This window comes from Propithecus coquereli, unplaced genomic scaffold, assembly GCF_000956105.1.
Source record: "Propithecus coquereli isolate 6110/MARCELLA unplaced genomic scaffold, Pcoq_1.0 Scaffold124, whole genome shotgun sequence".
Classification (NCBI taxonomy): domain Eukaryota; kingdom Metazoa; phylum Chordata; class Mammalia; order Primates; family Indriidae; genus Propithecus; species Propithecus coquereli.
The window spans coordinates 2,967,830-2,994,928 of record NW_012136525.1 but is presented as its reverse complement, the minus strand read 5'-3'; the positions used below and the strand labels follow the sequence as shown (position 1 = coordinate 2,994,928).

Sequence of the window (27,099 nt, the reverse complement as noted above, 5' to 3'; positions counted from 1 at the left end):
GGAGGGAGGAAATGAAGAGAAAGGAAACTGACGAGTGAGATAGAGAACAGATCTCACAGATCTGACAGGTGCAGCCACAGGGGTGTGACCTTTAGTGAGCACTGTGGAAACAACTGCAAAGCCCCCAAATGAAAGGCTTCTGAGGACAGAAGCCACCCCGAATCTCAGTCACGGGGAAGGAGTCGGGGGAGGCTGCTGACCACACGTTTCCAGGACTCAAAGAGGGAAAAGTTCAGCTGTTTCCAGTATCACCAAATCAGTCTCTCCGGGAAAACTGGGGGAAGGAGAAAGATGAACCACACGGGAATCTAACTTTAATGCCCAGTGCCCAAGGCTGGGAGAGCAGGTGCCCCAGGAGCTCCAGGACACCAGTGACGGACACAGCCAGAGGTGGAAAGGGGAAGATAAAAATGGTCTGAGGAAGGCCAGGCAGGCAATGGGTGGTACCCACGTCACAGGCTGGCATGAGGATTAGAGGAGATCATACGTGATCTCTTGCCCAGAGTGACAGAGAAGAGACACAGGCCTAAGTCTTCTGTTTGCGATTCTGAACAATTCCGTAGCAAACTCAAAACAGCCAAAAGGCCATAAAACCTCAATTAATGCAAGGCTATTTGTGGTCAGTATTCATCCCGCTTAGTGTAAAAATGCAATAGTCTTTCCGCAGAAATGCTGTGTTTGATTATGAGGGCTACCTCAGCCCCACAAGGGCATTTTGTGGTGCTAGTTCCCTTATAAATCTGAAAAACTCTGAATTTCCAAGCTTACGCGACCCCAGAAGCCCCAGATAAGAGTCTGTGGACCTGTGCTCAGTTCTGGTTCCCCTTCCTTCTTTAAAGCGTCATCTCTATGAAAGAAGGGATGAAGGTGTGGGGGAGAGGGGACAGGACCTAGCTTGCAGCCTGTGGACGGGGGTAATGTGGGCATCGTTGTGCACAAGTGTGTGGACAAGAGGAGCGGGTGATATGTGCATCCATCATCCTGTTTTTGTGAAAAAAGCAGGCAAAGAGGGTTGTGTGCTTAATGAGCAGGAGAGAGGCGAAAGCAAGGGAGGCTGGTGTGTTGGAAGAGACATCTTCGAAGGGCAGCAGGTCTTTGACGGCGTTTGCCCTTTACAACTCTCCCCAGTGTGCGGAAAAGGGGAGGGGGGGTGGAAGTTGCTGCTGTGAGAAAAAACAGCCACAGCAGAGCTTTGACTGCCATCAAAGGTCGCTTGCCACCCGAAGTGGAGCAACTCACCAAGGAGCCGTGTCCGTGGCCGCCAGCCAGCAGGTGCAAAGGAGAGGCAGCAGTGCCCAGGGGAAGGGCCGCCTCACAGGGGCTGGGCAGCAACCGGGACGCCGGAAGGGGTCCCTGGGCAGGAGCCATGGCATGGCCACCTCCCTGCTGGCTGTGCGTTCTGGGGACCCTGGCAGGGCTCTCAGCTACCCCAGCCCCCAGGAGCTGTCCAGAGAGGCACTACTGGGCGCAGGCCGAACTGTGCTGCCGGATGTGTGAGCCAGGTAAGAGAGCGGGCCTCGGCGGGGCCGGCTGAGTGGGGGAGAGAGGGCTGGGTGAAAGTAAGGTGCCCACAGCGTGAGACTGGGTTCGGGCAAGGAGAGAAATCCCGCGGCGGCCAGGAGGCGCCGCCTTGAAGACGGCAGAGATTGACCTTCCTGGGACGTTGATCCTGGACCCTCTGCTCGCAGGAACATTCCTCGTGAAGGACTGTGACCAGCACAGAAAGGCTGCTCAGTGCAAGCCGTGTATACCAGGGACCTCCTTCTCTCCAGACCACCACTCCCGGCCCCACTGTGAGAGCTGTCGGCACTGTAACTCCGGTGAGATGGTGAGGGCGTGAGGTGGTGACACTGCACCAGCATTTGGGGGAGCAAGGCTGGTGGAGCTGGGTTTGGGGGAGCGAGGAGGATGGCAGTCGGGACTTCAGCCTTCTTCAAGGCTCACGGCAGGTGGAGCCAATGCTGGGAAACGGGGTGCCTGGGCAGGGCACACACTGCCGTGGGGAGAAGCCTAGGGTTTCAGGGAAGGGGATAAGCAGAATGTGAGGGATTGGTGAGAATGGGTCAATGAATAGGATCGAGGCAATAAAAAGACGCAAGTGGCTCTGGGACCCCAGATTTCAGACAAGCAACCCCCAACCAATAAACCGGCTGTGTTCCCAGAGTGCGCAATGTACGTTGGCTGTTTGGGACTTGGAACACATCTTTCCAAGGAAATGACAATATAAACCAGTAGGTAACAACCTTTTTTTACACAAAAGCCAATTTGGGAGTCTGAGTATGTATGTGGCCTGTGCTTTTACTTTGTAATTCTTTTTTAAAATTAAGAAGTATAATGTGTGCGGCTGTGCTTATGAACTCTATTATTTCTCCATCTTAGCTACGATTTCAGGAACTATATGCCAGTATACGCTAGAATAGCAGGCTTCAAAGTGGCCCCTTTGAACAAATGCTCTCCGGCGAGACACTTTTGAGAACTACTAAATTGTAATTACTAAACTACTTGTAAAAAGTGTTTGGTCTCACTAGGTCTTTTAGTAATGTACTCTTAAAAAGGGGGGTGGGGGTTGCCATTGTAAGTCAGCCAGAGAGCAACATCTTTAATACACAAGAAATACTCCTCAGTCCACTTAACTCAAAAATGATTGTTGATAGACACTTTTCTCTTGTTGGCAGCAGCCTCAGCAGGGCTGGAATTGTTTGGCCAAAGCCTCCCCACTTGCTCTGCAGGCCCCGCCTGAAGGCCTTAGCCCCGCACTGAGCCAGGCATCAGTCCCTTCACTATGTTCCAGACCAGCCCGACCCATGACCCTTCTCAGTGAGACCCAGCAATAGATCCCAAAGTCCTCCGGCAGCACCTGGCTGCAGAAGGACCCCAGGGGACTGCGGCCAGAGGTGAGGTGAGTAGAGGAGGCCACATGAGTGTGGCCCTCTCTGGACCTCAGTACTTGCATCTGTGAGGTGAGGAAGTGCCTGAAATCCAGCTGGAATTCTGAGCACAGGTTATTCATGGCAAATAGAACCCACAGGTCTCTGGATGCTCATCGCTGAAAACAATGGCGCTTCACGCCTTTTTTTTTTTTTTTTTTTTTGAGACAGAGTCTCACTCTGTTGCCCCGGCTAGAGTGAGTGCCGTGGCGTCAGCCCAGCTCACAGCAACCTCAAACTCCTGGGCTCAAGCAATCCTCCTGCCTCAGCCTCCCGAGTAGCTGGGACTACAGGCATGCGCCACCATGCTCGGCTAATTTTTTTCTATGTATTTTTAGTTGTCCAATTAATGTCTTTCTATTTTTAGTAGAGACGGGGTCTCGCTCTTGCTCAGGCTGGTTTCGAACTCCTGAGCTCAAACAATCCGCCCGCCTCGGCCTCCCAGAGAGCTAGGATTACAGGCGTGAGCCACTGCGCCCGGCCTCGCTTCACGCCTTTTTAACCACCAGTCCCTTCTTGAGCCTTTCCCAGTGCCTTTTAGCAAATACCCTTTAATCACCCTTCACCACCGTTACTGCCCAGGCTTCCCTTACTCTCCCCTTGCAGATCCTTGTCCAGGCTGGCTCACAATTCCTGGGAAGCCACGAGGGAACAAATTCGAGTAGCAACTCAGAGTCAGAATTCAGGGCGTAGGGGCTCAAGGATGGGAAGTACTCCCTGTCCTGACAAAAGGCATGGTGAAAAATTGTTAGAGTTGATAATGGTCTTCGGCATCCTCCCTTTCTGCACCCCTCTTTCACCTGTCAGGGCTCCTAGGACTCCCTGGGTCCCCACGAGTGTGCTGCCCTAAGGCACACCACGCTCCCATGCAAGCCTGTCCCCCATCCGTGTTGCCACCTCCCTCCGAACCACCCTCCTCTCAACCGCAGCCACCTGTGAGCGCAGCCAGCCTATGCCCCGACACTACCCCGCTAGCATAACTGATTTGCAGCCACCCAGCGCCTGACCCCTGTGCTTGAGTAAAATTTATATTTAAAGGTAAAGGATTCTGTAATCAATTCTCTAATAAAGATAAAAACATACCAGGGATCATAGCAGCACTACTCTTGATTGCTAAAAACTGGAAACTACCCAAATGCCCGTTAATAGTAAAATGGATCAATAAACCATGGTATAGTCATATGATGGGACATCACACAGCAATGAGAATAAACAATCTGCAATTACAGCCAATAATATGGATGAAATTCACAAAGGTTTGAGTAAAAGAAACCAGGCGGAAGTGAGTGCATAGCACAATTCCACCTGTACGGTACAAGAATAGGCAAAGATAATTAATGGTGTTAGGAAGTCAGAACAGTGGCTACTCTTGGGGGGAGAGTGGCTAGGAGGGAGTATTGCTTGTCACCTTCTGTTTCTTGATCTGGTGCTGGTTACACCTGTGAGTCCAATTTGTACAAATTCTAAAGCCTAACACTTACGTGTACCTCTCTAAAATATATTACACTTCAATAAAAAGTTATTAAAGTATCAGCAAGTATAAGAGAAAACTACGTAAGCTCTACTTTTCATAATTTCTTTTTCTGATTCCATGAATCTTGCGAAAGGTCCAACTTTCTTCTTTAATAACAGTGACAATGGCAAAGGCACTGGGTGACAGTGGGGGGGGACGGGCAGCCCCCTGGCGGGGGGTAACGGCAAGGGAAGCATGTCCCTAGAGGTGGACCTGGGATGGGGTTTGGGGGATTCAGTAGTGGACCTTGAAGGTCTCTGAAGGCCTGAGAGTCCTGTGCTTCTTCGGCCCCCCTTTCCCCAGGTCTTCTCATTCGCAACTGCACCGTCACTGCCAATGCCGAGTGTGCCTGTCCCCATGGCTGGCAGTGCAGAGATAAAGAATGCACCGAGTGTGATCCTCCTCCAGGCCTCTGGCTTACCACTCAGCCGTCTCAGGCCCCGGGCCCACACCCTCAACCCACCCACTTACCTTATGCCAAGAGTAAGTTCCAGACAATCCTCTGTCCAATCATTTGGGGGAGGGGTGACACCCCAACCAGCACTCCCCACTCCCACTGCCACCCCCAGATAAGGTCAGCCTGCTCAGACCTTCAGACCCGCATGCCCTGGGGCTCCCTGCTCTACTCCTGTCTCTGTTTCTCCAGAGAAGCCGGAGGCCAGGACCGTCCAGCTGGTGCAGACTGTGGCTGACTTCAGGCAGCTGCCTGCCCCTGCTCTCTCCACCTCCTGGCCAGGTGAGTTTTCTCCCTAATCCCCACCCCAGAGAGAATGCATACAGGAGAGGCCAGGAGGGAAGCCAGTGCAAAAGCTCCTAGGAGTTGGGGTAAGCAGAGTCTAGGATTAGGAGAGGCTTTGGTCCAATGGTGGGGGTGGGGGTGAAGGAGGTAGAGGAAAGGAGAGGGGCAGGGTGACAGGAGGGTGGGGCTGAGGGATCCAGGAGCTAGACTCTCCCCAAAACCCCTGTGTGGCCCTGCCTATCACAGCCCCAAGATCCCTGTGCAGCGCAGACTGTGTCCGCATCTTTGTGATCCTCTCCGGAATGTTTTTTGCTTTCACCCTGGGCGGAGTCCTGTTCCTCCATCAACAAAGAAAATACGGATCAAGTAAGAGACAGAATAAAGGTCTCCAGTCCTGCCCCTGCACCACAGCCCACCTTCTCAGCGCTGCTGCTCATGCCAGGACCTCACCGAAAGCCCCCCAGCTCTGCCTTCACCAACCCTGGTCCTACTCTCTCTCTCCTCCAAGCTGGCTCCCTCCGGACAGCCCTCCCCCAAGCTTACCCTCCTCTGCTCATCTTTCTCCCTCCACTCATCCCCCATCCTGGCCAAGACTCATGGGATTTTCCTCCTGCAGACAAAGGAGAAGGTCCCGTGGAGCCTGCAGAGCCTTGTCCTTACAGCCGCCCCAGGGAGGAGGAGGGCAGCACCCTCCCCATCCAGGAGGATTACCGAAAGCCAGAGCCTGTTTCCTGCCCCTGAGCAAGCAGCCGGGGAGCAGCGGCGTCCTCACTGCTGTAGAGCCCTGGCCTCCATCCCACCCCACCGCCCTCCAGAGGCTGAGACCTGGCAGCCCCAGTGCGGTCCCGACCTCTCATCAGGACCCTCTCCTGTGTACAGACTTGACGGAGTGCCTTTTGGAGACTGGCAGGGACAAGGACAAATAGGAATGCGGTGGAGGGTGGGCACAGGAGCCCTGGGTGTGTACATGGGTGTGTGCCTGCGGGAGGCCCCAGGCTCTAGCTGTAAACACACTTCCGGCCATGAAAGCCCCACGTGCTGTATCACTGACCTACAAAATCAGCAAAATAAAGTGACAGGACCACACTGCAGCTCCCCAGCTTCATCTCTGAAACTTCAGTCCCCAAACCAAGGCCACAGCCCACCTCATCTCCCAGGTCAAGCATCAGAGGGAGGAGTTTCCTCAGGTGCAGATGGTTGGGAGGGATGGGGGGTGTAGGGGGAGGGGGCCTGCCCGAAGGTGGGGTGTGGCCTCACCTGGAAAGGGGGAAAGGTCCCCAGGCTACAGGGCATCCCGCTTCTGACTCCTCTCCCTCCTGCTCCAGCCCTCCACCTCTCCCTCATTCGCATCTCCACTCTACTGGAGCCCTCAGGAGCAAAAGGGTGCAGTGACGTCAGGTCTTGAAATCACCCAGGGATTTTGGGGTGAGCCAGGTGGAGAGAAAGGAATAGAGAGCAGGACTCGGGCAGCTGCTGCAAATGGCTTCACCCAGAGGCAAAGGCAGTCACAGTGACACCTCCTCTAAGTGAAAGTGAAAGAGAAGTCGGCTGCAGAGAGGACCGAAGAGAAACCCACAGGCCCTTGCCAGCACCAGTGCGGGAGAGCCCCTCTTCTCCAGCCCGGCCTCCGAGCGGGGTGGGATTGTGGAGGAGGGCGGTGTGCAGGAGGCCGAGAGCAGCGCCCATGGGCGCGGAGGAGGGGTGGTGCCTGCTGCTGTGCCTGGCTCTGTCTTCAGCGGCAGAAACCGGTGAGTCGGGAGAGCTCGCAGGGGAGAAGCGTGGGGGTAGTGAAGCCCCAGGGAGCCACCCTCCCCGAGATTCCAGAAAGGAAAGGGGGTGGGGATGACTTCCAATCACCTCTGAGCCCAACAGGGGAAAGGCTCAGTGGCTGGCAAAGTAGGAACCAATGTGTGTGGGGAGAGAAGCTGAGAACACGGCGGGAAAAAGGCTAAATAAAGAGGGACCCCTCTGTGGATGTGGTATGGGAGCCACTGTCCTACCAGAGAGGGCATGGGCCTGGCAGCTGACACTTCAGAAGAGGAGGGGGTCTCCCCCCCCCCCCCGCTGAGAAATCACTTGGGAGGTGGCGCCAGAGGTGGGGGAGGGGAAGGCTACATAAGGCGGAAAGCAGGGCAGACCAGGTAGGCTTGGGGGGCGTTTGAGAAGTGGGTGGTCAATGCCCCAGGCAACAGCAAATGTCCAGTCTCCTCTCCCCATGGCAGTATTTGCTCATTGGGTTTTTTTCCGAGAATTCCTTTGACCGAAAATAGTCTTTCGTTCAATGGTTGGAAATAAGAGTAAAAGCATAAACCCTCCTGAGAAAGGCAAATCCAAGACTTTAAGTAATCGATACCAAGAAGTATTTGCCTGGAGTAGCAGGTGCTTCCCAGAAAGCTGGTTTGGGGGATGGCAGGAGAATAGAGGGACGCGGAAACAGCTAGCAGCCTGGAGGACAACTTTTACCCCTTGCTGACTCCACAGTTTGGGGTGGGGGTGGGAAGCAGGTATGGAGTAGCTTCCAGGCAAGAGGGTGCTCACCCAGCCTTCTGCCTGCAGAGCCCGGTGCAGCAGAAAGGCAGTGGCGGCCAGTGGATGTGGTCTTGGACTGCTTCCTGGCGGAGGAAGGTGGGCGCCATGGCACTCTTGCCAGCAGTGAGGACAGGGTGAAGGCCTTGCTTGTGCTGAGGCAGGTGCCAGTGTTGGACGACGGCTCCCTGGAAGACTTCACTGATTTCCAAGGCGGCACACTGGCCCGAGATGACTCACCTGTCATCTTTGAGGCCTCAGGTAAAAGCCATCTACCCTGCGTCCTTAGTCATTCCGGGCTCCCTCCACCGGGATAGCCCAGTTCCCGGTAACACCCGCCCACACCTGCTTCCTGTCATTCCTCGTGTCCTCACTGCAACTCACCCTCCATGTGCCCCCTCTTCCCCAGTGGACCTGATCCAGATTCCCCAGGCCGAGGCCTTGCTCCACGCTGACTGCAGTGGGAAGGAGGTGACCTGCGAGATCTCCCGCTACTTTCTCCAGGCCAGGGAAGCCACTGCTGAGACAGCAGCTTGGTTCATCACCAACATACAGGTCTCTGGAGGGGGACCTAGTGTCTCCGTGGTGATGAAGATTCTTAGCGATGCAGACAGTGGGGCTGCCAGGCACCCCACGCTGAGCCTGCCTCTGAGCCCCCAGGGGACTGTGCAGACTGCAGGTGAGCAAATGAAAAGTAAGGAGCAGAAAGGAAGTTTTGTTTTTCTAAAGTGGTGAGATTTGGGGGGATAGGAGAAGAAAGGGAACAAGTCCACCTCCATCCACCACACCCCCTAGGGAAAACTTCTGGGTCCCGAAGAGAAGAATGCTGGGAAGCCCTTACCTGAAAATCCAAGCACAAAGACAACCTGTGTATTATCTCCAAGATGGAGAGCATTTTCATCTTGCTAGGTTGCCATGAGGAAATAAGACACATGATGCTAGGCTGTTTGTGCATGCTATCCACTGTAGTCTTCTTGAGCCAGTCGCCAGTTTTCTCCCAGTGAAAAGCTAGCCTGGTGTGGTGCTTCAGGTTAGTCAGAGCAAAGCACAGGGACGCAGAATTTGTTCATTATCTCTTATTAGTAAAACTCAGTCCTTGCCCTCCCCGTCTCAGCACATCCTCGAGGGCACAAGAAATTAAGAACACAATGACAGGTTTCTCCTGAGTCCACCAATCCAAAATTGTGCCTCTAAGAAGAGACAACCAAGTGCAGAGAAGATTAGGGGGCTACCCTCGTATCCTTGGACGCTCTAATCTTTCTGTGGTCCAACCTAAATGTATCCTACCACATTAGAAAAGAAGGGTCCTTATGTCTGTCCAGAGTCTACCATACTCCTGGCATGGTTAGGTGTTTCCCTGTTTTTATTTTGGGATTTTTTGAAACCTACAACAAAAAAGGTAAAAGAATAATATAATGAACACCTATATACTCTTCACCTAGATTCACCAATTGTTATCATTTTGTCAGATTCTTTCTCTCTCTCTCTCACTATATATATATATACATACACACACACACACACACACACATAAACACATATAAATATTTTTCTCCCGAGCTAATTGAGAGTAAGTTGGAGATATCACAACACTTGACCTCAGATGCTCCCATGTATAGCATGTATTAGTTCATAGCAAAGGACAGGGACATTCTCCTTCATAGTCACAAAACCACCATATCAAAAGCAAACCAAGGTAGGAGAGTGGTTTACCCATGGTGCAGGCGATAAGGAGGGGTGCGATGTGTAAAGAATTTAAGAATAATAATACAATGAACTAAAAGACAGCTTTATAGTCTCACCATCCCCCTGCATTGGCAATTCTGAACAATATCAGTGATAAAATACTCCTCCCTGCCAGGGCAGACAGTTCCTATTTCTCCCCACTACTGTTTGGTATGCTACAGATCATCATACTTAATCTATTTTAAAATCAATACAATAAAATTCTCACATACAAAGTCCAAACTCAAATTTCCCAAATTATCCCTGTAATTTTTTTTTTTTTTTTTTTGAAACAGAGTCTCACTGTGTTGACCAGGGTGGTCTTGGAACTCCTGGGCTCAAGCGATCCTCCTACCTCAGCCTCCCAAGCAGCTGGGACTACAGGCGCACACCGCTGCGCCCGGGCTCAATAATATTCTTTACAGTTTTCTTATTTAAGTCTACGATTCAAACAAGGATCATGTATTGCATTTAGTTGTGTTGTCCCTTGTTTTAATCTAGACAGTCTTTCATGGCATTGACATTTTCGAAGAGTCCAGGCGAGTTGTTTTGTAGAGTATCTTACCACTCAGATCCATCGGATTGTTTTCCTCAAACAATTAGATCTAGGTCAAACATGTTTGGCACAAATACTACCACTGTGTGCTTTTTAGACTGTTTCTCCTGTACAAGTACCACGCACCGATGGCACCACTGGAGCTCTAATAAACTGTTATTCCTATTCAGTCTCCGCAGCAGGCTTGCTTAAGCAGGTGAGCTTGGCAACTCTAAGTGACTTGTCAAAGGTCACAGGGCCAGTAAGCGGAACAACCAGAGTTCCAGAGTTTTTTCTGCTACTCTAGTAGTTCTTACCTGAGGGTCAACAGTAACCCATACTTTTGTATGTGTATTTTTCTGGTGAGAGATCCATAGCTTTCATTAGATTGTCCTCAGAATAAGTGACCCCAAAATGGTGAAGACCACCATGTGTGCCATTCTGCCTTTCCAGAGCCCCATTTCTTTGTGGTTTTGCTTCATGGGAAATGAGCTCCACTGGCCTCACCGTCCAGGGGAGAAGAAAGAGGCAGGCATATGCCCGCCCGCAACATGCCCATGGCGCAGACATCAGGTGATCACAAGGAGGAAGTGGTACACAAATTACCCCTCTTTTTCTCTCCACAGTGGAGTTCCAGGTGACAACAGCGACCCAATCCCTGACTTACCTGCTGGGGTCCTCGGCCAACCTGGACTGTGGCTTCTCCATGGCGCCAGGCTTGGAGCTCGTCAGTGTGGAGTGGCGGCTGCAGCACAAGGGCAGTGGCCAGCTGGTGCACAGCTGGACCTCAGGGCAGGGGCGGGCTGAGCGAGAGGGTGCCACGCTGGAGCCTGAGCAGCTACACGCGGCTGGGGACGCTTCCCTCACCCTACCCAGCCTCACGCTAAAGGATGAGGGGACATACATTTGCCAGATCACCACCTCTCTGTACCGAGCTCAGCAAATCATCCAGCTCAACATCCAAGGTGAGGCCAGGACTGAGTTATCCTGGGAGAGGTGAAGGGACATGCCTATTGGGAGTGTTTTCCAGACTGGGATGCAAACATGAAGATGATTTCCTGAGAAGCAGTCTGCATCCCCTCAGCCTAGCTGCCATCTTCACCCTAGAAGCACAGATGGCATCAGATAAGGCGTCCCATTGGACTCCAGGCTAATTCCATCAAGAAATTTCCAGCTCAGGGTCCTGCTGCCCTGCCCAGCTGTCTCCAATCTCCCCAGTCCTTTTGGACCACATCCTGAGAAGGAGCAGTAGCAAACCAAGGAGGGCTGGTGGGAGAGGTTCTGACCAGTAGGAGCACTTTATCACTGACATCCTTTAAACTCACTAGCTTATAGGGATATAGAGTAACCTGACCTTCAATTGGCTTTTACTATTACTTTTCTGGAAAACATAGCCCCGCCCTCTAACTTATGGCCAGCTTCCAGGTGGACCCCTCACACCCCCACCCCTGCGTACCCCACCGAAGAGAAGACTTGAGCCTTCACAATCTACTCTCACTCTCTGCAGGAAGAGAAGGCCCCAGGCTCCTCTGCTGTCCCCAGGTGGATCCTTCTGGAATCTTATTCCTCATTCTTTCTCTAGTTCCCCCCAAGGTACGACTGAGCTTGGCAAACGAAGCTCTGCCACCCACCCTCGTCTGCAACGTTGCGGGCTATTACCCTCTGGACATGGCAGTGACGTGGACCCGAGAGGAGCCAGGCGGACCCCCAGTCCAAGTCTCTGGTGCCTCATTCTCCAACCTGAGGCAAAGCGCAACAGGCACCTATAGCATTTCCTCCTCCCTGAAGGCAGAACCTGGCTCTACAGGCGCCACCTACACCTGCCAGGTCACTCACGTCTCCCTGAAGGAGCCCCTTGTGGCCAGCACCTGGGTTGTCCCACCAGGTACTGGAAATGTCTCCTTACTCCACCTCCGCACTTGGGCTCATGGCTGTCCTGCCCCCAGTGCATCTTTGGCCTTGTTCTCCTCCTGCCCACACGCTTTGTTCACAGCCCAAGCTTCACACTTCTGCCTCTGCTCCTGGCTTTGTCTTTCCCAAGGTGGCGGCCACCACAGCCTCCACCACACATCCCCTGAGACTTCATTACACCTCAGCCTCCGCGGTGCCAGGCCATATGCTTAATTCCCGAGCCTGCCCTCTAGGAGCTTAGTCCAATACAGAGACAAGACTAGGTGGGCATGGAAGATGACCTAGAGGAGATATTTGAGCCAAGTTAACTAGTTTAGAGGGAAGGGAACACTCAGGATGGAAAAAATGGCATGTGTGAAGGCCAAATATAAAATGGCCTAAGAGAATTTGGGGAACTGCAAGGAGTTCAGCACAGCTAGAGCCAAGGGCACATGGGAAAAGGGAGACGTGGCTCTGAGGCTTCAGAGGTAATTATATTTATTGGGCATTTACATGAATTGAGCAGGGTGCTAAGCACTGAGCTGTACGATTGCATACATTACAACTCCCGTCTTATAGATGCGTGAACTGGCACTTGCGGGCATCAATTTGCCCAAGGTTACCTACCAATCACTGGCAAAGAGAGAATGTGAAAACAGGCAGCCTGACTCCTCCTACTAAACCCTGTAGATCTCAACAGGCCTTCAAGCTGGAACTTCATCCTGAAAGCCATAAAATGTTGTTGAAAGGTTTGAAACAACCTGTACCTCGAAATTCAAACGTCCAGGAGCACTGGGCGTGATTTGGTCGCTCACTAGACTGTGGGCTTCCCCCAAACTGGGCTTTTGTCTCAGCTCGTATTATTCCCCAACTATTTACGAAATCCCAGTTTAGCTGTCAACAACTAATCTAACCTAAATCTCTCTTGCAAAGCAATTTAAAAACATTGTCTTAGGTAGGAAGAGGTAGGGAATTCTGCGCGGAGTAACACACGAATATCTGACAGGCTCGAACAGGTACAAATGCTGCTGTGTGCCAGGTTCCTGGCTCCTCCACCAAGGACTCACAAACACACACTGCTTTGCTCCTCTTCCTGGGGTGGACACGGGGGTAAGGTCTTGGCCAACGGCTCCTGCCCGTGTTGCTCTTGCCTACAGAGCGGAGAACAGCCTTGGGAGTCATCTTTGCCAGCGGCCTCTTCCTTCTTGCATTGTTGTTCCTGGGGCTTCAGAGACGGCAAGGTAAGAGCCCATCTGCCCTCAGCTCTGGCCCCCGACCCACCGCACTTGTAGGTCAAGCCACTCCGCCTATCTCCCCACCCAGACGAGTGTTGAAGCCCAGCCGTTCCCAGTTCCAGCTGGCCCACCCACCACAGCCCCCTGCTTCTAGGATTACCCCAAATGAAGTCAATCTTTTTCCCTCTTATTCTCTCCTAGCTACCTCACCAAGGTCTGCCAAGACTCCAGGGCACTCTGGGTAGCCACTCTCCTGCCTCAGAGTCAAAAAGAAAGTAGTCGCGTGCTCCCAGAAGGACTCTAAGCCAAGTTGCAAAGCTGGGAAGGCAGGAAGGTGGCACCAGGTCACAGGGCATCAGCCCTGGCTCTGCTAAGGCCTCTGCCTTCCTTCACTGTGCTCCCTGGGCTGACACACCACGGGAGAGAATGGGAAGAGGGGAGGGGCAACAGGAAGGCAGAATGTCCAGGTGCAGGTTAAGACCTAAGAGCCAGATTCGAGGTAAGGTCGTAGGAAAAGAAAACTGGAAGAAATCAAAAAAGGAGCAAGTGAGGGGTGATGGGGCAAAGGGGTAGGGGTTGGGCCCCTAACCCCAAACTCTGAACTCTGTCAAAATAAAAGCCCCATGTCTTTTCCACTTTCCTGTCTTTCCCCAAGCTGGTCCCAACTGAGCCCTGCCCCCAAGCCTGGCTGTGTGTTCCGACCAGCAAAGTGTTGAAGATGTGAAATGAAGACCCCCCACTCAGTTGCTCTGTGTGACTCTGAGCTGTAATTAAGGTTCTGCTCCTTCGGGGAGAGTCACCAGGAATTTCAGGTACCTACAGACTCCTCGCTCCCTCAACTGCAGGGGACATAGCTGTCCTTTTATTCATTTCTAAAACATGCCCGGTCAATCCAGTGGAACTCAGATAAGAAAACCGTATGCGAGGATGATGGAGAAAAATGGGTGTCCGCTGGAGCCATCATCTGGGCACATCCCCTGGGCCAGGCCAGGCAGGCCCAGGACCTGGGAAGAAGGCAGACACGAGCGGCCTGAGAGAACCCGCAGTTGTTTGCCAGTGTGAGGTGCCCACTCAACTTCCTGTCGTCACTTCCTCTCACTGGCACCTGCGAGAATTGGGCTGCTTCAGGCATGAAAGCCGAGAGACCACTTCCGCTACTGACACGCAGAGCGGCAGTCTCCATGAAGACTGCATGCACACAAAAGCCAGCCCTGCCAGACTAAAGCCACGTCAGACTACAGAAAGAAAGGACACTCCTCCCCTCCCCTCCCCAGTTACTCCAACCCAAACAACAACCAAGACAGTTTAGCGGTAGGAATTTGTATTTGTTGCCTTTGTTCGGAATACATGAAATTGGTAAATATGCCACATGCCTTTGGTGGAAGTACAACCGTTATTACTCAATACAAGTATGAGATTGGGGTTAGGAAAAACAGACAGAGGTGATGAGAGACACACAGTGGAAACCCCACATCATCTCATGGCGAACTGAAGGAGGGGATGTGGGAAGCTCAGCTTCATTTGACAGCAAAGTCCCGGGGCTAGTTGCATATTTGCTCATGCACAGGGTAGTGGGAGGAGAGGGAGGGTAGCAAGGACACAGAAGAGGACACAGGGTGGGGTGAGAAAGAAACTAGAAGGGCTAACACCCCCAAAAGGACAAAGCCGACTATATTTGGTGAGCCTCAGAGGGACAGAAACCCAGGAAGTAATTCCCGTGATAGGGCTGGGTGGGCCAAGAGAGTGGATTTGCTCCAGGCTTGGGACACATCGAGGACAGTGGTGGTTCTTCTCCAGCGGTGACCCCCTGCATTAGGCAAAAAGGAGCCCAGAGGAGAGTGGAGGCCTTCGAGGGGGACGGTTGGGAGGGTACACTGACTGCTTTCTTCCAGCTCTTCAGTCCTGCCCTGAGGCAGGACGAAGGGGATGCGGGCAACAGGGGTGAAGGGAAAGGAAGGATGGGTTTGCACAGTGAAATGCTGCTGCATGGAGAGTGGGCGTCCAGCCCCAGCCCAGTGTGGCCTCGGCCTCTTCCTGCTTGTGGACCGAGGACGGAATAAAGGGCGTGGGTATTTCCCCTTTTGTTCCCAGCCTGCCTCCTCCCCTCTGGGTTTATCTGTGCAACATCCTATCCTGAAGCTCAGCCCTCAAGGTGCGCTGAGCAGCTCCCATCCTCAGGTTCCACTGTCTGCCTGCACAAACCACGCAAAGAAGACGGAAACGAAGGAGGCAAAGTAGAATTCAGATGGGTGAGGGTGGTTTGAAGCGGAACGTACTATAGGAAGAACAGAGAGGCAGCTCTAGACAAGAGGGCCCCACAGCAGCACAGCAATGCACAAGCATGCCTATCACAGACTGGCACGCCTCCCCCACAAGGTGGAGTTGGTGGGTCTACTGGACTTCTCTAAATCCTCAGGATGGGCCAGGCCTTGGGAAGAACCTCTCGCCTGCTCCCTATCTTTAGCAAGTACATGGGGGTGGCGTGGAGGAAAGGATTTCACCGGAGTCCATGGATCCTCATTTTTCCCCCCATACTCATAGGGCTATTTGGAAGAGTGTCACGTCTAACACCCTCACGTTTCTTTATCAGTAGGAAGGAAGGAATGGGACCCTGCTTAATCAGAGGGCAAGAGTGGCTTCCTCTGAGCTTGTTATTTTCAAATTAGGCCCTTGACTCACTGTTTCTCTATAACTAACAGGCATTCTTTCCATCTACGCCAACAATTAACTGAGCTACATGAAATTATTTGGCTAGATAAAACATTGGCTAGATAAAATTATTTGGTACCCTCATGAACAAAACAGAATGCAGCACAAAACATGAAGAACAGACAGCTCCTTCCTGTTAGAGGCATATGGGACTGCTTCTAGGTTGGAAACAAGAGTCACAGTTTTTTCACAATCCATAAGAGTTTGTTCTCCAGGCCTATGGAGAACGGAGTAAAAAGTTGTAAGATCCCCAAAGACATAGAAAATCTTAGACTAATAGATTAGAAATAATTGCAAGAAACAGGTTTCACTTTCTAAAAGGGTGTTGTACCAAGGCCAAGTTGGACTTTGAGCTTCTTCAGGCCTGGTCTAGGAGAAAAGCTCCACATGACCAGGTTGGCACTGAGTGAGCCGCCATCTTCCTGCCGCCATCTTCCAGTGGCCAGGCCTTTCTAGGAGACACCATGGGCACCATACCTTCTCCCCCTAGTCCAGAAAGCTTCTTGGGCACTTCACCTCAGCCACTCCCCTTCCCCTTCCCTTGGCTGCCAACTCTTTTGGGCTCTGGGGGAACCTGACAGTACATAGGAAGGGGGTGGGGAGGAGGCACCGGCTGTTGCTCTTCAGGTAGTGACTTCAAGACTGTGCCACGAGCAGCATTTCTAGCGTCAAGGGACATAGTGCAAATGAATGCAAAAAAAAAGAGGCATGGATGATGGAGAAGCCTGGGCTGGGATGGAGGAAGGCAGATGCAGAAGTGTGTTGAGAGAACAGACGGAGAGAGAAGGACATGAGTTTGGGTCACAGTGGAGAACAGGGAAGGGGTAGCACATTCTCAAGTAAAAAAGTAGACTGGACACAGGAATCAGGAAGTCCCAGATGGAAAAGAGAAAGAGACAGGAGAAAACAAGAGGGCAAATTACATCAAGTTACTAGACATTCGGGTCTTTCCGTTGTAGGTGCCCCATCCCCATCTCCCTCTGACCCAAGCCAGTGACAAACAGCACAGCCCCACTTCCTCAGAACAGGAGGGGCCATCTCCGCACAACACCTTGCAGGGGGACAGCTTGTCCATCAAGGAAGTCCCTTGTCTTTGCCCTTCCCCCTCCCGGACCAGGTGATGATCCCACGGCAGCAGTCTCCATACCTCAGTCAGAGCAGCCCCACTCCCCAGGCAGGCAGGCAGGCAGGGCTGGGAGAAGACTCCGGGACCTTCCCACCTCTTCACCCCACCAGCAACCTCAGCGATACTTACTTACAATAACTACCACGATGATGGCACAGATAGCTCCCAGCATGATCATCATCTGAGGAAACATGGACAAAAAATGAGCCCTTGGGTTTGGGGAAGGAGGAAAGGAGCCAAATCTCTAGTGGGAACAGAACTTCCTCCATCCTTGGGACAGTGGAAGAAACCACCCATCACTCAGGAGACGCGCGGGCCTCTCAGGGAGGCCCCACCCTTCTGCTTCCCGTAGGATCATAACCCCAGCACGACATCTGTAGCTTTTCAGAAACATCGCAGGCCCTGCCGCTGGCTCCCTTTTGCTTGGTTCCTGTTGCTTTGGGGTTTTAAAAGAAATTCCAATACAGGTACAGACTTTGGATGTTCAGTCGATTGGTTCGGTTTTCACTGTGAAATGTTCAGCTCATTCCCAAAAGTTGCAGGTGTTTGGAAATATATATACTCAAGCCATTGTGTTGATGTTGGGTGTATCTGCGGAAGGGCCAGGTGAGAATTTTTGCAGGCAACTCCTTTTGGGTAAAGCTTCTTAAATAACCGTTCCAAACTCCTCAGGGTATCACTTTCTCCCAGTTAGGGGTTCTGAATACTCTAGCCTACCCTGGTGGCCAATTCAGGGTAATGCATCTCAAGAAGGAGGCATTCCAGATATCCTCCCAAGTGTTGTGCAGGGCAGAGATCCTGCACCATTACAGGCAAGAAACACAGAAGCTGAGGGTTTTCTCGTCTTCTACAAGTACAAGCCCAGGAAAAGAAGGGGGAGAGGACAAGAAAATTCACCTTGCAGTTTTTCCACCAATACTTCCGCTTTAGTTTGGCAGCACTGCTCTCAAATTGTGACGCTCCCGCCTGCAAGGCATCAGCTCGGTCATCCAGCTCTGACAGCTTCTGGTCCCTCTCCAGGACCTTGTCCACATTCACACGTATGATGTCCACCACCTAATGGGGGCACAGAAACAAAGCTGATATGCCCCATGCCAGACACAGTGGAAAGAATCATCACCAGGGAATTGCAAGTCTGGCCCTGTGTCACTCTAAGGGATGCTTTGCCTCCCAGAGCCTTGAACTACCTCCCTATTAAAAAAAAGAACAGGTAAGATGTTCCCTTCTGTTTCTAAACTTCTGTGATTTGGAATCTTTCAAAGAAACAGCTATCTACCTACCTCCTCCACTTGTGCCTGGGTTTGCTGTAGTCGTCTGTTACTGGTCGTGTTAGGAGGAGGGCCAGGGGGACCCCCACCAGGGGCAGTCCCTTCTGTCACTTCAGCAGGTGGCTGAGCTGGAGCAGACCTGTGGAAAAAAGGGAGCAGAGTACACAAAGTAACCAAGACAAGAAAGGAGCCAGGCATGGTGGCACATGGCTATAGTCCCAGCTACTTGAGAGGCTGAGGATTATTTGAGCCTAGGAGTTCAAGTCTAGCCTGGACAACATAGCAAGACCCCATCTCTAAAGCAAAAAAAGACTCACATGCATCCTCACCCCACAGCACCAAAGCAATTATGATTAGGTTATATGCATGCAAACAGAAGGGATTTTAGCTCCTTGGCAATCCCAAGTAGGGAGATGCAGCATAGAAGCAAGAAGCAAAAAATGAAAGATCCTATAACAACATTTAGATGGGGCTCAGCAACATCCAGGGTGGCATCAAGAGATATTGTCTGGGGCTATCCTCTGACGCAAACGCAAGCATCTCCTCTGCCACAATGGCTACAGGGACAAATGTGCCAGCCTTGGCCCAAATGGCATCCAGCTATAAGAAGTCTTTCACATGAACCAAATTGGAAAATTCCAACCCAGGATAAGAGAAATTTGTAGAAAAGACTAAACTCTCAGGACCAGCCTATGGATTGAACTGAGAGCCTTGAATATAAAAGCCCATGGGGACCCAGTTATTGGTTACGTTTCACACAATGATGAGAAAATCAGGGCTGCTGTAACGACAACTTGGAGAATCACCAAAGGCAAAGTCTATGTAGGTGGAGTGAGTCAAGACTGTTTGTTTGCTTTGTTTTGGGCAGAGAAAATAGAGGTTTCAATTAAAATCTGGAGCCCAAAGCAATTGCATTAGCTATGGAAACTGGTCCAAGACCATAGACAGGAAGCAAAAATGCTAGAAATAGTCCTCAATGTACATGCATCACAGACATTCTGTCCCTTCTTTTTCTAGATTTGGCACAGTCCCAGGAAACTCCCCTGGTTTTTTATGTCCCAAAGAGAAATCTTGGTGTACACTACTATACATATGGAGACTGTTCTCTCTTCTAGTACCACTCAAGGCTAAGGGATCCCTTAGCCTTAGAAGGGAATAATCTAGTGTGGGGTCTTCAAGACAAATTCCTTTCCATTGTCAAAAACATGGAGGCTAAATTCACTTCCTAAAGAATTCCCAGAAGGGCCGGGCACGGTGGCTCACGCCTGTAATCCTAGCACTCTGGGAGGCCGAGGCGGGCGGATTGTTTGAGCTCAGGAGTTCGAGACCAGCCTGAGCAAGAGCTAGACCCCGTCTCTACTAAAAATAGAGAGAAATTAATCGGACAACTAAAAATATATAGAAAACATTATCTGGGCATGGTGGCGCATGCCTGTAGTCCCAGCTACTCGGGAGGCGGAGGCAGGAGGATCGCTTGAGCCCAGGAGTTTGAGGTTGCTGTGAGCTAGGCTGACGCCACGGCACTCACTCTAGCCCGGGCAACAGAGTGAGACTCTGTCTCAAAAAAAAAAAAGAATTCCCAGAAGTATAACCTAAGGCATGAGAATTTTTCTCTGCTAAGGAAGAACCCAAGTGAAGGGAGATCTCTCAAATTTGATGGAGAATAGAAATTATAATAAGAATTCCTCAAACAGAAGCAGAATCTCACAAAACATACTTCACAGGAGCAGTCCAAGAGTAAACACACTAGAAATTAAACTATCACAAAGTCACCAAAAAGGAAATTCCTTGACTAATCACAATAGAATGCCCAGAAGCTCCTCCTCAACTAAGTGAATTTCTTTCAGTCTAAAATACAGAGAATAACCCCTCAGAGAGGCTACACTAATAGATTACACCTAACTCATCTCCATTTAAGGAATAGTTTTCACGTTTCCCTCCAAGGCACAAAGGAGGCAAAGAAAAGAAAGATACAAAGCCATGGCAGCCACAAGACTCATGTGCTGCTACTGAGCTAGCTAAGCCATCCAGTTCTTGACTGAAGGCAGAAAATTCAATGAGTAGGTAGCAGCCAGTGTTGGAAGCAGTCCAGGATGGTGGCACCAATGACAAGATTAAGGTCACAGACCTCGTGATGCCCTGCTAGCCACCAGCTTTCTCCATCTCCTCCTGTTCATCCCACATGGATGCTATCTGGAACCAGTCTGCTGAGAAGGATCCCTCTCCCAAAAGTGAAAACAACTGGAATCCTAGGGTTTGTCCAAAATGTATAGAATACTCATATATAGTTAAAACCACAGAAGTCAAAGAGAAGCGAAATGGCTATAAAGCATTTAGGGGCCCACTTCACTTACTACTTGTTGGAAGTTGGAAACACACAGCAGTAAAATATTCAGGGATAATTACAACCCTTATGTAACACAAGTAAATTTTTTCCTTTTTTGTCACCAAGAGAAGCAACACAAATACATCTAGGACCAGGCTGGGGCTCCAGTCAGCAATCAGAAAGGAAAAATCTCTATTAGACATATTGTGGTCTTGACAGAGAAGTACTTCATTTGTCTAGCCATAGTACTCCCTCCGGATCTTGGGAAGCCAGTGATGTTGAAGATGGCTGGAGACTAAACTGTGTGTGTTGGAGGAAGGGGGGAATGCTCAGCTGTCCCCATTCCTCCTCCTCCAAATACTTGTCTGAGACTCGATGATAGAAAAACCTCCTATAAGGGTGGCCTTGGGATGAATGCTCCTTGAATCTTTCTGAGCTGCTCGCCTAGCACCAGAGAACTGAGACAAGTTTCTGGAACTTTGCTCGCTGCCATGAGCGAGGTACACATCACACTTTGGGTGCAGGGCATTCACAAACCCAGAGATTGCAGAGCAACCCACGTTACTAACTGGCAGATGCACGCACGACTGTCTTTTCAGAGGCTCTAAGCACTGAATCAATAAGATGACAAGAAAGGGCTTTCGAGTCCCTACACAGTTGTCTCCATCCTCCCACCCTCTTCAGTACTCCACTACACTGAGATCAGAATAAGGTGCCACTCAGATGAGAGTTGAGGGTGCAATGAATGTGGGACCCCTGCGCCCCTGCCCCGCCCGTGGGGTACTAGCTGTGGCTGGTGCGAGAATGAGGTGCTGCCCCGTCCCTGGGGTGGCCCGGTCTGGGGGCAGCTCTCGGTGGTGGTTCCCCGCGTCGCTGCAGCTGCTGCAATGCGCCATTTTCCGTCCCGCACAGTCGGGCGCTGGGGGTTAGAGTTGTCAAGGAGGTGTCCAGCCCCATACACCAGAGTCAACTCACATTTTTCTGACAGAGGGAGTGAGGGTCTGTCTCCTCTCTGGAGGCTGCGGCGAGACACCGGCTGGGCGACGCTGCGGCTGAAGTGGACGGAACTGCCGAGCTCCGCCCACAGCTGACCACCCGAACTCTAGCTGCGGTGGCACTTACTGCAGCTGCCGCGCCCGCGCCCGCCTTTATTAGTGCTGGCCACGCCTCCCGGATGACGTTGTAACCCCCGCGGCCCAATCCACTTCCAGGACGGCCGCCCAGTGCGGAATCGAAGCGGGGCGGAGGTCCTAGCCGACTCCAGAAAGGAGAGTTGTGAGCATCACTAGCTGACCAATACAGCTACAGTTTGCCTTCCTGTCTAGCTAAGCGACAGGGCGCGGTAGAGATACGGGCCAGCCCCTCGGAGGGCGCCTCAACAGTTTGAGTTAGGCATTTTTCGTGCGTCCCAACTAATCGCTGGGCAGTGCCTGAAGTTTGGGCCAGCCCACCGCCCGGAGAGGGGGTTCCAGGCAAGCCCACGGCTCCCGGAGACAGCCCCTGGCGGTCCAGGCCCGGTTCGCTGGGACTCTGGAGTTCCCTCGGAGGCTGTGGTTAGGCCGTTTATGCACAGCCCTGGCATCCAGACCCCGCCAGCGCGCCACCCCACCTCCCCGCCTCTGACAGCTCTGAGGATGCAGCATCCGCAAGGCAGAGCCGCAGGCTCCCAGAGCCAGATACGGGGCGCGGGGTCCGTCCTACCAAAACAAATAGGAAGGCTTTGTTCGTATGTTTCTGTCAACATAGCCTAAGTTGAACTTTCCCCCCAAACCTGCTCTTCCTATCCCTCCAGGTAGCCTATCATATCTGATCAGCTGCGCAGACCAGAAACCTGGAAGCCATCCTAGATTTTCTCCCCTTCATCTTTACTCCTCCTCCAACAATTCAAGTCGATTTTTTCTTCTTAGCATTTCAAGAATTCTCTCCCTTCTTCTCACTTTCCTGGACGCCACCAGTTGTAAAACTCACCATTATTTTATGTCCCTCTAAGAGGTTGCAAATCAACTGTGACAATGCTTTCTTACCACTTATAACTTTCATTTTACATTTATTGAAAGTGTAATCGCTTCTCCGCCTTTTGGCTAAGATCAAGTGTATTTATGTACGTATGGCTTTATATCAAATTTCACTCTTGTGCATACATAAAAAGGGAAATAGAAAAGAGTAACATGGTAACAGTATGCCTAAAACTTCACAGAGACTGATTCTTAATGATTCATGATTTTGACACAGTCTTAGATGTCCGTGAATTTCCACACAATGTAGTCCTCTGTGCATGCTATCAAGGGCTTTGGTGATACAGCATTTCCTAAGAGTGTTCCTCTTCTGTCTCTGGAATTTTCTTCTAAGCCTCAAGACACCCATTTTGCAAGTTTTGACGCTGGTGAGCGGGTGTGACAAATACAGTATGACTGCTGTCTGACTAATAGCTATAGTGAAACATCCCAATTTAAGTGTTGAAATGCCAAAAAAAAAAAAAATGCCTCCTAGAATCAATGAAATATAATATTATTCTGCTTCCAGTCTTCTCTTCCTCATATCTGTCCTCTAAGAAACCACCAGAGTGATCTATCCAAATGTCACAACTCTTAAAAACCTTAAACAATTGGTCCTAGAACACAATGCATTGATTATATGTGTTTATCCCATCCTCCTCCTGAAACCACATCAAAATGAAATTTGGAAAAATTGAAAACAAATTATAAGCCCTCAAAGACAAAAAGAACAGGAGGAAATGTTTCTGGCAGTATAGATACTTTTTTTTTTCTTTTTTTTTGAGACAGAGTCTTGCTCTGTTGCCTGGGCTAGAGTGTCACGGCATCAGCCTAGCTCACAGCAACCTCAAATTCCTGGGCTCAAGTGATCCTCCTGCCTCAGCCTCCAGAGTAACTGGGACTTACAGGCCCGGCTAATTTTTCTATTTTTAGTAGAGACGGTGTCTCGCTCTTGCTCAGGCTGCTCTCAACCTCCTGAGCTCTAGTGATCCTCCCTCCTCAGCCTCCCAGAGTGCTAGGATTATAGACGTGAGCCACCACGCCTGGACTAGATCGCTGTTTGTTGTCTTTGCCAGTGGATGTCTAATTGCTACAGGACCATTTGTTGAAAAAAACAATCCTTCCTCCATTGAATTGGTTTTGTGCCTTTGTCAAATATCAGCTGGGCTAATCCCAGCTACTCGTGAGGCAGGAGGATCACTTGAGGCCAGGAGTTTGAGGTTGTTGTGAACTAGGCTGATGCCATGTCACTCTAGCCTGGACAACAGAGACTCTGTCTCAAAAAAAAAAAAAAAATCAGTTGGGCATATATGTGGCTAGTCTACTTCTGGGTTCTCTATTCAGTACCACTGATCTATGTGTCTATCCTCCCACCAATACCACTTTGTCTTGATTACTATAGCTATATAGTAGTAAGCATCAGGTAGAGTTATTCCTCCCTTTTTATTTTGCTTTTTCAGAATTTTTTTAGCTATTCTAGGTTCTTTGTCTAAAAGGACATTTTTAAAACTGTATTTATTCAGGTACAAAGTTACAATTAGACAGGAAGAATAAGTTCTGGTGTTCTATCACACAGTAGGGTGACTATAGCAAATAACAATGTACTATATATTTTAAGATAGCTAGAAGAGATTTTGAATGTTATCACCACAAAAAGATAAATATTTAAATTGATGGATATAATTAGCCTCATTTGATCATTATGCAATGTATACATGCATTGAAACATCACACTCTACCCCATAAATATGTACAATTATTATGTGTCAATTATAAAAAATAATTAATAAAAAATAAAATATATGAGCTGACAAAAAAAGTAAAGACTATCTAAAGACCAAAAGCTAAGTAAAAGCTGGTACCCAAAAAGGTAGCTGAGTCCCAAAGCCTATTTTGTCTTGAGGGCATCTGCTAAAAAGCTGAATTTGAGCATGGTGTCCTCACAGGATGCCACTATGGCATAGGAGAAAAGCCCACGGCTTACCTAAGTTGGGAAATTTAACAGAAGGCCCTTATCATAAAGCCAGAACCTCAAAGGACTGTTTCCTCACGTAAGAGTGTATTCAAAATATGCTAGCACCCACACTGCCCTTAGGGGACTACATAGAAAATTGTTTGTCTGGAACCTATGTGCCTGCTGGAGCTCTTTTATTTTTCTCATTTAAATATTTGCAGAGAGGCCGGGCAAGGTGGCTTACCCCTGTAAACCTAGCACTTTAGGAGGCCAAGGCGGGAGGACTGCTTGAGGTCAGGAGTTTGAGACCATCCTGAGCAAGAGTGAGACCCTGTCTCTACAAAAAACAGAAAAAATTAGTGGGGCATGGTGGTGCACACCTGTAGTCCTAACTACTTGGGAGGCTGAGGCAGGAGGATCCCTGGAGCCCAGGAGCTTGCAGTTGCAGTGAGTTGTGATGATACCACTGTACTCCCACCTGGGTGACAAGACAAGACATTGTCTCAAAAAAAAATAATTGAAGAGAATTTATAACCACATGCTGTGGTTTTTCTGCCTAAATTCTTTGTCAATCCTAAAAACAAAATGGCAAGAAATTAAAGTGCTTTTGAGTTGACAGTACCACTAAGCAACTGGCAGACACAATGTAAATCCTTTCTGGATGAACTCATCTTCAATCTAGGCCTTGGGGAATTTCCACACATACAGTTCTAAGAAAAATAAATTGTGGTCAAAAACTGCAAACAAATAAGGAACAAGTTACCAAGAGCAAGAACCAGTAGAGATAGAGACAGGAAATAAGAAAGAAAATTAGAAAATTAAGCCAAATAGTTCAATGTCTGACTAATAACAGTTCTAAAAAGAGAAAACAGGATATGTAAGCAAAAGGGAGAAAAAGGGTGTATATGAGATTAACTATAAGAGAAATACAACTTCCCTTAATTGAAAGCCTTTCCAGATTAAACAGTGTGCTATATGTCTGGAACAAAAAGGAATCACATCAAGACACGTCTTTGTGAAATCTCAGAATGCTACAGAAGATGAGAAGATTCTAAAAACTTTCAAAAAGAGAATAAAAGATGGAACAGGAATCAGAATAGCATCTCAGTACAAGATCGAAAGAAAACAATGTAACAGTGCTTTTAAGAATTTGAAGAAAAATTATTATTAACCTAGCATTCTATACCAGCCAAACTATTGATAAAAGATGAGGGTATGGTGGCACAAGCCTTTAGTCCCAGCCACTAGGCAGGCTGGGGCAGGAGGATCGCTTGAGCCCAGGTGTTTGCAGCTGTAGTGCACTATTATTGCATCTGTGAATGTCAACTGCTCTCCAGCTCCAACAACATAGTGAGACCCTTGTCTCTAAAAAATAGACTAAAAAGACGAGGGCAGAATAAAGACATCTTTCAGAAATGTAAGGAGTCAAAAATTTAACCTCCCTTTCTAACTAGGCGACTACTTACCAGATATGATCTGGTAAACAGGAAAGAGGCAATAGATCTAGAATGTGGGATGCTGGATGCACACACAAAACTGGTGGAAGAAAATGCTTTGAATGGAAGCTATGCCACAGACACAGAAACAACCTGCTGTGACTGAAGCAGGGGATGGGAAATACTGCAGGATAGTCTCCAGGGGGAAAAACTGATAAAGTACCGGACATGTTTAAGCATTTGAAAATATTATGACCAACTATTTTACAGATCTGATGGGCACATAGAAAAAATTAGAGCTGGATACATAAAAAGGAAAAGGAGGCAATTATTAACTTAAGGAAAAACAAAAAGTTGGATAAGAAATAGAAGTTCCCTCACATTTATGTCACCTGATTTTCCACAAAGGCGCCAAGACCATTCCACGGAGAAAGGATAGACTTTTCAACAGATGGTGCTGGGACAACTGGATATCTACAGGCAAATGAAGGAAGCTGAATCTCTGTCTCACACCACATACAAACATTAACTCAAAATATCACAAAAACCTAAATGTGAGAGCTAACGCTATAAAACTCTTTAAAAAGCATAGGTATATGTCTTTGTGACTTTGGAGTAAGTAACGGTTTCTTAGCTATGATATGACAAAGGAACAAGCAACGAAAGAAAAATTAACAGGCCATCATCAAAATTTAACTTCTGTGCTTCAAAGGACATGATCAAGAAAGTGAAAAAAACACCCATAAAATGAGAAAAAAATTTACAAACCATTTATCTGATAAGGTACTTGTAACTAGAATATATATATGAAGAATTCTTACAACTCAATTATAAAGACAGCCCAATTTGAAAATGAGCAAAAGATCTAAACAGGCATTTCTCCAAAGAAGATATATAAATGGTCAATAAGCACAATAAAAAATGGTCCACATCGTTAGCCATCAGGGAAATGCAAATCAAAACCACAATGAGAAATCACTTCACACCCACTAAGATGGTGAAAATAAAAAAGATGGATAACAAGTATTGGCAATAATGTGGAGAAATTGGAACATTTATATGCTGCTGGTGGCAATTCCAAATGATGGATTTTGGAATTTCCAATTTTGAAAAGAGTCCAGCAGTTGTTCAGTTAAACATCGAGTTATCATAATGACCCAGTGATTCCATTCCTAGGTATATACCTAAGAGAAATG

General features: G+C 49.4%; 3 protein-coding genes across 7 annotated transcripts; 2 read left to right on the top strand and 1 right to left on the bottom strand.

Annotated features, from left to right (window-relative positions):
• Positions 1-1,234: 1,234 nt before the first annotated feature.
• On the top strand, positions 1,235-6,236 carry CD27 (CD27 molecule). Its single transcript, XM_012637893.1, has 6 exons — positions 1,235-1,502; positions 1,689-1,820; positions 4,744-4,923; positions 5,087-5,176; positions 5,426-5,545; positions 5,796-6,236. The coding sequence occupies exons 1-6, from the start codon at positions 1,367-1,369 to the stop codon at positions 5,918-5,920; spliced, it is 783 nt and encodes a 260-aa protein (XP_012493347.1). The 5' UTR covers positions 1,235-1,366; the 3' UTR covers positions 5,921-6,236.
• A 522-nt stretch (positions 6,237-6,758) lies between these two features.
• TAPBPL (TAP binding protein-like) lies at positions 6,759-14,469 on the top strand. 3 transcript variants are annotated; one of them, XR_001137191.1, is made up of 8 exons: positions 6,759-6,927; positions 7,736-7,966; positions 8,115-8,384; positions 10,592-10,930; positions 11,548-11,850; positions 13,013-13,096; positions 13,292-13,902; positions 13,987-14,469. XR_001137191.1 is itself a non-coding variant. In XM_012637889.1 (7 exons), the coding sequence occupies exons 1-7, from the start codon at positions 6,864-6,866 to the stop codon at positions 13,757-13,759; spliced, it is 1,305 nt and encodes a 434-aa protein (XP_012493343.1). In that variant the 5' UTR covers positions 6,759-6,863; the 3' UTR covers positions 13,760-14,469. The 3 variants fall into 3 exon arrangements, 2 of the variants coding, with proteins under 2 accessions (XP_012493343.1, XP_012493342.1); XM_012637889.1 differs by having other exon boundaries at positions 13,746-14,469; XM_012637888.1 differs by having other exon boundaries at positions 13,292-14,469.
• On the bottom strand, positions 14,401-21,746 carry VAMP1 (vesicle-associated membrane protein 1 (synaptobrevin 1)). Of its 3 annotated transcripts, none has more exons than XM_012637890.1 (5): positions 21,495-21,746; positions 18,206-18,332; positions 17,823-17,981; positions 17,055-17,106; positions 14,401-15,124 (listed from the first exon to the last, which is right to left on the bottom strand). In XM_012637890.1, coding segments are annotated over exons 1-5 (705 nt in total). In that variant the 5' UTR covers positions 21,497-21,746; the 3' UTR covers positions 14,401-14,759. The 3 variants fall into 3 exon arrangements, with proteins under 3 accessions (XP_012493344.1, XP_012493346.1, XP_012493345.1); XM_012637892.1 differs by having other exon boundaries at positions 14,401-14,997; XM_012637891.1 differs by lacking the exon at positions 14,401-15,124 and adding an exon at positions 16,532-16,651 and having other exon boundaries at positions 21,495-21,628.
• Between the last annotated feature and the right edge of the window lie 5,353 nt (positions 21,747-27,099).